Here is an 8,952-nt window from a genome sequence, read left to right on the forward strand (position 1 = left end):
TCGCAGTGGTTTTCTTTCTCAAAGGCTGAGGGGTACAGTTCTTGGAAATGATTTAGAAATGAGAAGCCAAAAAGGCTAGGCTGTCACTTACTGCCAAACAGCCCCCAGCCATCTCCTCTTCCTGGGCCAGCTCACACACACTGTTATCCCGGGAGGTCCAGCCGCTGGTCTCTAGACCTCAAGGTTTCAGGGCACTTTCCTCACGCTTCCCAGCGTGCCATATCCACCAGACTCCGTTCCTCAGTGGTACTCAGACAGCAAACTTTGAAGCCTGACTGATGGGGGTTCAAGCCCCAGTGTTTCCACTCATGGCCTGGACCATCCTGAGGCTACTTTTTTTTTTTTTTTAACTTGTGCAAGTTTCCTCTAAGATCGATTGCAGAATGAAGGTGCTAATACTTACCTCTCAAGATTACCGTCAGGACTAGGCAAGATTGTTTATTTAAGGTGTTTATTTAAGTGGTGCTTGGGCTTAGAAGGAAACAAATAAATTATTTTTAAAAATTCAAATGGCTGGAGAGGAGGTGTGAGGATAGAGGCAAAGAGGGAGAAAAGTGTTTGCTGGGACAGAGTCTTTTGGGGCCCCTTCAGAGTCTCTTCAGAAATGCACTTGGAATTGTTATCCAGGAGGTTACTCACTCTGTGGTCTCTCCTGGCTTCTCTGTGGGCGGACTGATATATCTGCTGCAAAGCACCTAGCAGAGTACCTTGCACATAGGCAACAGATGCCAGGTCTCGTGTCTCTTTCCCCTCCCTCTGAAAGGGGAAGGAAATCTTTTTATTTGTGAACCATAGAAACATCTTCCTGATTTAAAAATTAATGCTCCAAATCCAGGATTCATCTGCACATTCCCCTGCTGCGTCCTCAAAGAGCTCTAGGTCATCAGACCCCAGCCCGAAATTCGGAGCAGAGTAGGTTTCCCTTCCTAGCAGCGCGCCCCTCCTCCACTGCAAAAGCCAACTTGTGGATCGCCCCCAGCTCTCTGGGCCTCAGCCCCTCGCCCCCGCCGTGTGCAACAGCCCCAGCGATTCCTCCACCTCCCTCTCCATCGGGTGTCCTTTAATAATAAATGCCCTTATGCCATTACATTATATTGTGGGTTTTGAAAATTTAAAATACGGCTGATGCAATATTAATTGCCTATAGTGGTATAAAACACAGGGCCGGAGCCCAGCCGGGATGCAGAGGAGGTGGCCGCCAGCGTCCCGCGCCGAAGTGAAGCGCTCCAGAAGGACGCGCTTTTGCGGGCGGCGAGGTTCCCTGCAGGTAAGTGCATTCGCATTTTCTGGCCCGGGAAAGAACCAGATATCTGCCTCCATTCCCTTTTCGAAAGGTTCACTGCTGTTATTTATTTAGTTTTTTAAAAATTAACAATCGCAAAAGTTTGGGAGACTTTTTTGGAGAGGACGAGAGGAGTCACCTTAATGCAAGATCTGCTCCAGGACCGTCCGGATGCGCCAGGTTCAAAGTACCAACCGCGCCACTGCGCTTAGTCCTCTTCGGGCGCCAGGGACTCTGGCGCGCGGGAGTATTTTGACCAGTTTCTACCTGCAGACGGGAGCTGCCGTCCAGTCTGCGAAGCGCTTCACCCTCTCCCTCCCCCCGAGTGCGCCCGGCCGGCGCCGCAGGCTCTCTCCTCCGGCTTGCTCAGGAAGCCACCGGAGATGCGGTTTCCCCCAGGATAGTGTAGTCGCCTGTGCCACTTGTCCAGCACAGGCACAGACCTCTGGAAGGGTGGGGTGGTACCAGAAGGTTTGGAGTTCACATAGGCCTAGGTTGCCTCCTCGGTGGACCATTTCCTAACCATGTGACCTTGGGCAAGTCCTTTTATTTATTTCATAGCCCTTACTACCCCCTGATAGTACTCTCTGCTGACCGGCTGTAAAATGTCCCAAAATTTATTTTGAAGAGTAATTGAAAGTGAATCCCAACAGCACCTGGAGCAGGATTTCCTTTTCCTAATCCTGCCTGCTTGCAACCTCACTGTGCAAGACTCACTCTGCTGGGAATTTTTTAAACCTGTACCAAAAGGAAGTGAGGTCAGTATTTTGGGCTGTTGACATGGAAAGCTGCATGGAGCCTTGAGCCCTGCCTGGCTTGAACTGGGGCCTGATGTGGAAGGAGCCAGGCATGCACACTCCAGCTTGGCCGAAGCCCTGGCAGGCAGAACTTAGAGGCAGCAGCCCCGGGCTCCTGAGCTGTGTGATCTCTGGCCAGTGGCTGCCTCTTGCTGTGCCTAAAGTGGTGTCTGTGTTGTTTACTATTTCATGCCCAGTGCCCAGCTCAGGGTCTGGCCCAGAGTGGCAGACACTAGATATCTGTTTACAAAATGAATAAGGTTTTAGTTTTGTAAAATGAAAGCACACCTTCCAGCCCACTCCTCTCTGGATTTTAGGGACTATAGGGAAGAACAGAGACCATCAGGGGTGGGTGAACATCCCTGGGAATACGGGTCAGGGTCAAGGTCGTGGTCTGTATCAAGGAGCTTTCATTCAAACGTGGCCAGTTTCCTTCCTGTTTAGATGGAAGAGGCTGTACCCTGTGGTGGTCATGGGTAAGGCAGGGGGTGCTCAGAGACATGAGTCCTTGGAACTTAAGAGAAGTCAAGGAGTAAGACCTGGGGGTGACCTCTGCCCAGCCCTGTGTGTCTGATCCTCTCTTGGCCTGCTTTTGAACTTGGATTCTTTTACTTTCCTGCTGAGATAGAAATAGCTCCTGCTCTGGAGTGGACAGACCTGTAGTGGAATAACTGCTCCATCTCCTACTTGAGTAAGTGACCTTATCACTCTGACCCTCAGCGTCCTCATCTGTAATACTGGAAAAAAGACTCTCTCTCATGATTGCCCTGATGATTCACCGAGCTCATGTAAGGCCAGGGCCTGACACAGAGCAGGCATTAATGGATATTTAGTTGCTTTAAGCCATTCTTTCTACTCAGAAAAATGAGGGGTTGTGTTGCGGTGCCATTTCAGGGCTTGGAGTTAGGGGGAGTCAACATTTTCCCTCTGTGAGCCACAGTCTGGTCCTCTTTAAAAAGGGGGTAGCAGTGCCTACCGGCTCGCTCGCGCCGTGGTGGTCAGAAGCGACCGAAAGTGCTTTGCACACTGGGCAGCCACGCTGCGGGAGAGACGAAGAATTCGCTCTCCAGGAGTGCCGGGTGCAAATACACAGTTCCCACCGAGGAGCTGGGCCCTAGTCACCTAGTCAGTGGCTCCTTGAAACCGGGACTCTCCTCGTCCCCCGCCAGCCCCCCGCCCCATCGGAATTTCTGCGTGGGTCAAGCGCTTTGGAGGGTTTGAGACTTGGCGCTGCGCTCCCCTGAGAGGAGGGGCGGGGAATGGGCTCTTGGACTCCCCTTCCCCACCCGCCCTGCTCCTACCTTTTGGCCCCGGGTCCTAGAACGCCTTAGCCAAACAGGAGAACGCCTCAAAGCCCATCTTTTTACCAAAGGAGAGACAGAGGCCCAGAGAGGGGGGGATGGATTCAGCTGGCTCTTTCTACCCGAAATAGCTCTTCCCCAGTCAAGCTATCACACCGCTCGTTTTATTTATTTCATAGTCCTTACTACTTCCTGATAGCACCCCGTTTATTTATTTAGCTGGAAATGCGTTCTGGGCGAGCAAGTTCTCCCCAACCCAGCGCGGGACCTCGCACAGAGTGCGCGCCCCACAAACGTTTGCTGGATAAATGAATAATAACATCTAAAATGTACGGAAGGATCCCGTACGCCAGGTACTGTTCCAAGCTCTTTATGAGCGTTAATTCATTAATTCCCAAGCAACACCATGAACAGGTACCATTTTAAATCCCATTTCAAAGATGAGAACACGGAGGCACAGAGGGTTTACGCCACTTGGCCAGGACAAGTTGTGAACACAGCAGTTTCGTGGAGAGATGTGGCAAAAACCCTGGTTTCTTCGCCTCTTCCATTCCCAGGTGAGACCCAGCCCAGGCAGGGCCAGGGAAGTGGGCCACCTGGGGGCGGGGGCTGAAGGCGGGGCAGGTGTCTCAGGTTTGGCTGCGCGAGCAGAGGCGGCGGTGGGAGCTGGGGACGCCCGCTGTCCTCACCAGGTTTGGAGCCCTCCTCTCCGGTCCCCTCTGCCGTCTCTCGCCTCTGGGCCTGTCTGCGTCCGCGTGCCCACTTGCCTCTCTCTCGACCTGCTCTTAGCTTCCCTCCGACGTCGCCGGCGCGACACTCTGACCTCCGGGTGCGGGAGCGGGGCGCGCGCAGAGTCTCTCCCCGCCCCCTCCCCGCGCTTTCGTCTCTTCCGCGCAGCGGCGGGGGCCCCCGCGGTAACCCCGCCTGGGCGGGCAGACGGAGCCAGCGAGGACCCCGGCGGACGAATTAGTCTCCCCTTCGATCGCTCTTTTCCGATCAGGTCAGGTTTCCCTCCGTCCCCTGGCGGCGCTTCCGCACCGGCCCGGCTCCCGGGGCTCCTCCCGGCGCCTCCGGAGGGGGCTTCCCTCCGCGTCCCGGCCTGGGGAGTCCCCCGCGCGGCCCGAGGGGCGGTTGCGGGGACAGGGCCCGCGCGGCGGGGGGCCCTCCGCACCCGCTACCTCCTGGCCCCCGCGCGGGGAGCACGCGTCTCCCTAAGTCCTCAGCTCTCTGCAGCACCCCCGGCTGAGCGCCGCGCAGCCCTGCCGGGCAGTGGAGGCAAACCGGGACGGAAACGGCTCTTTTTATATGTACCGTACACGTGATTTAATATTTAAAAGATTTCAATTTTTAGGATTTCACACACACACACAAATTTACAAGTGTTCATCTTGGGGAAAAATCAGATTTTTGTTGGACTTCTTTATACATATTTAGGATAAAATAGTATTTCTACTTTGAATTCCATAGGGAGGGGGCCCCACAATAAATTCACCCGGGGGGGAGGGGGGTCTCTGGCTGAATCCCATGACCAATCCCACCGTCTTCCTTTCCTCCATTTTCCTTTCCCCTCCCTCCCAAGACACACATCAGCCCTGCTCTAAATCCCAACGTCCCCGCCTGCGACAGAGCCCACCAGTGCCTGGGGCTTTGCTGGGCGGCTCACCTCTTGCCAGATATAGTTAATGTCCAGCCCTCATAAATCAAGACCATAAAAAGCTTACTTTCATATGCACTCAATTTCTACCAAACCTAAACTAATTGCATAAATTCCTTTAGGCCACTCAGAGCTGCTCTCTGGGTTGGGATCTGATCAATTAGTCATTAGGCACTCCATTAGCTGGGGTTTAAGCTGCCTCATATAAATGTCTCCTGTCAATTTGCTTGTAATTGAATGAATAAAAAAGGATACAATTATTAGCACAGAGGATCAGAATGAGGAGAGGTCAATTTTATTCAAATATTCTAAAATTGTATTAATATAATAATAACAACAACAATAATAATTAGAAAGCATTTACACACCAGCCACTCCGAGAGTCCCCATCCGTGTTAATCAAAGCTCTGGCTTGACACACAGCAACTCAAGTGTGTGTCTATACTCTGCCACCTTGGGGCCTCAGTTTCTTTTCCTGTAAAATGAGTTGGCTAGAGGTAATTTTCCTTTCTTTTTTAAAAACTAGTTTTATACTTTGTCAAATTAATTGATGCATGTAGTTTAAAAATGGAATAAATAATACAGAAGGGCAATTTTATCAACCCCCACCCTCAACCACTTTTAACTGTGTCTTCTGGAAGTTTGTTAAATGTTTAAGTAATATATTTTTGACCTTTTAAATCACATATAACATATATTTCTCTTTTCAAAATTCAAGGTTTGCTTATTAATATTTTAATTAAATAATACCTGATTCAAATTCAAAAGAATGAAAAGGTTTGCAGTGAAATGTCTTTCTCCTTCCCTTGACCCAAATCACCCAGTTCCTTTTGCTGAAGGTAAACAACATTGTCAGTTTCTTGTGAATATGCCAGAGATATGTTATTGGCTGCCATATCTTGATTTGTTATTCCTGGTTGCTGGGCTTTAACTTCTTGCTATGATATCAGAAAATCAGAGATATAATAATCTTGAATGGTCTTTCCCCACCAAGGATCATAGGAAGTTTTACGTAAAATCAATAATTTTAAAAAATGAGCTGAATGGGCAGTTGAAAATTGTGTGATTAAAAAAATTTTTTTTTCACAATTTGGAGGTGCAGACACCATAATGTATAAAAACCATCTGCTCGCAAAGATAAAGAGTGTTTATAAGTTGATTTGAATTCTATCCCACCTCCTCCTAAGTAGAATTTAAAGCAGCCTATCTGTTACTACTGTGGAATTAGACACTTAACACCTATAATGGTGTTACCTTTATCTACTGGATGTTGCAGTACATACAGTACTTAGTTTTATTAAATTTCCTTAGAAATCTATCTTCACTCCTTCACCTCCTCCACGTGAGCCCACTTCTCCAATTAGAAGAGCTTTTCTTTGGTGTACGCAGCTATGATAGGACAGGGCTGGGGAAGACACTGATGACATCACTTAATAATCCACCTGATGCTGGGATTGAGCAAGGACTACAGACTGCAGAAGCTACAGCTGAGCTCCCACATGTGAGGCAGCTAAAAGTCTTGAAGTCTTTGACAGAGCTCCAAGGTGTTGATCCTGACTTACTGCCAGGAGGTAGCAGGGAGCCATTCTTCTGGGGCTTGAAGTGATTTGTATTGAGCCCTGCATCCTCCCTCCCCTGGATGACTTCCTCTTCCAGAGAGAAGAATGGGTTGGAAGAAAGGTAACTGAAAGAGATAGTATCATCTCTGGTCAGAATATAACACCCAGGCCTCCTGGTATAGTGAGAAAGAACCTGGAACGTGCACAGAGATCTGAGTTCCAGACCTTACTCTGCTCTGTGTGACCATGGCAACTTTATTCACATCTCAGTACCTCAGTGTCCCCACCTTTAACTTGGGGAAGTCCAATGAGATAGTAGTTCAGTTTGGTGAGGATTCATGGTCTCCCTTGAGAATCTGAGGAAAACTGTTTCTCTAACTGAGAAAAATGCACTTCTGTACACTCTGAATTTTTGCTAATTTCATAAAGTTCAGCCATGGATCCCCTGGATTCAACCCATAAGTTCCTGGGTCCCAGAACTAGATGAACCAAAGGCTTTTCTTTATGTGACTATCCAAATTTAGGGTCAAATACCCATAAGCAATGAAACCAGTTTAGCAAACTGGGAAGGACTCTACAGAAGGCAAAAATAAAGTGCCAATTAAATGATGAGATAATTGCCAATAAAGACTCCAAATGGCTTTGACAAAATTATTTTGCAGATCAATAGTCTCCCAAGAGACAGCATGATAGAGTGACAAAAGAAAAAGCACCACCTTAGGAGTCATAATCTAAGTTTAAAATTTTTTTTTAAAAAAACTGGTGCTGCTAACAATTAGAGTTGAAATTTTGAGCCTGGAGCTACCCTGCTCTGGTCCCCTCTCTTCTCTGAAGCTGCCAGCTGTGACATTATGTGCACTGAATTACATAGGCATTGGCATGTCTTATATTTGATATTTATTTTGGATTATATCATTTTTCTATTTTGTTTGAGAAAAGATAGTTGTACAACCAAATTAGAGCTGGAAGAAGTTACTATCAAGTGTGCTTTCTCCCGGGTTCCCAGAATTCAGACTTCTAGACTGTGTGGCAGAAACACAACCCCTACCTTTTTTCCCTCCCACTTGTGAAAATGCTTTGATGGTGGTGTCTGTGCAGTATGTGATGTCAAGACAGGAAGAACAGCAAGTGCACTCATGGTGAGACATGGCTGTCGGAAAACAGGTTCTGAGTGAAGAAAGAGTTCACACCACTTCCATACTTTACCCAGTGGCAGATGGCTTTATGCCACCTCCTCCTTGGCCTCCTCCTCAAACTCTCCCTCTCCTTGGGCTTGGTGTGCTGGTACTGCTGGTACTCGGAACCAGGTCATTGATGTTGCTCTTGGCCTCAGCGAACTCCATCTCGTCCATGCCCTCACCTGTGTACCTGTGCAGAAAGGCCTTGCGCTGGAACGTGGCTGTGAACGGCTCTGAGATGCGCTTGAACAGCTCCTGGATGGCCGTGCTGTTGGCCATAAAGGAGGCAGATAGTTTTAACCCCTGAGGTGGGACGTCACAGACAGCTCTTTCCACGTTTTGGGGGATCCACTCAACAAAATAGCCGCTGTTCTTGTTTTGGTCATTAAGCATTTGTTTGTCCAGCTCTTTCATGGACATGTGGCCCCTGAATGCTGCAGCCCCCAGTGAAAAAATAAAAACTCCAACAGTCTTTAAGTTTAAAAATAAAAGGCAGGGGTGTGTGTAGGAGGTGGGGTGAAATTAAAATATTTTGTTAGAATACAAAGTCCTGGCTCAGCCAAGCCAGTTCCTCAGTAGTTCTGGGGAGACTCGGCACAGCGGAGGGCAGAGGGACTGTGAGTTGTTGTGGGCTGGGCAAGGTGGCCGCCAAGCCTGTCCCAGCTCTGGCAGGAATTCACAGATAAAAGGATGCTGACCAGGCCTCCTGTTCTCCCCTCCCTCATCTTCATTTTTCTATCTTTCTGACTTGTGTTAGTACTTACAGCTGTGAGCTCATTCAGCCTTTGGCGTCTGAATTCCTGGGCAGATTGGGGAAAGGCAGTTGCCTACTGTGCCAAATGACGGAGGTAACCTGGGGATCTAACTGCTTGTTAAACAGACCCTCAGCCAATCCACCCTTTTGCAGCTTTCTCTTAATTCCCACTTCCAGACATAGTAGTCCAACAGTTCATGCATATTGTTGCCTAGTTGAGACCAAGTTGAGAAAAGGAGTAAATTTAAAGAAAAATGTTCAGTAAATGTGTTTAGTAAATACATTCAAATAAATAGTATGTGGGTAGTACATACATATGGCAAATAGCATAAAGGCCATACAATGACTGAAATTTTGGAATCAATGAGCTCCATAGATACTTATCAAATTCTGGTCCACATGCCACTGGTAACTCGAGAAATATTGT

At 48.5% G+C, this 8,952-nt stretch overlaps 1 protein-coding gene across 1 annotated transcript; it reads right to left on the reverse strand.

The window, feature by feature from the left end:
• Positions 1-7,815: 7,815 nt before the first annotated feature.
• LOC123638859 (tubulin beta chain-like) lies at positions 7,816-8,206 on the reverse strand. Its single transcript, XM_045552664.1, is given in 3 exon segments — positions 7,816-7,868; positions 7,871-7,897; positions 7,900-8,206. Coding segments are annotated over 3 exon segments (372 nt in total). The 5' UTR covers positions 8,192-8,206.
• Between the last annotated feature and the right edge of the window lie 746 nt (positions 8,207-8,952).

Source organism: Lemur catta, chromosome 5, assembly GCF_020740605.2.
Source record: "Lemur catta isolate mLemCat1 chromosome 5, mLemCat1.pri, whole genome shotgun sequence".
Lineage (NCBI taxonomy): Eukaryota > Metazoa > Chordata > Mammalia > Primates > Lemuridae > Lemur > Lemur catta.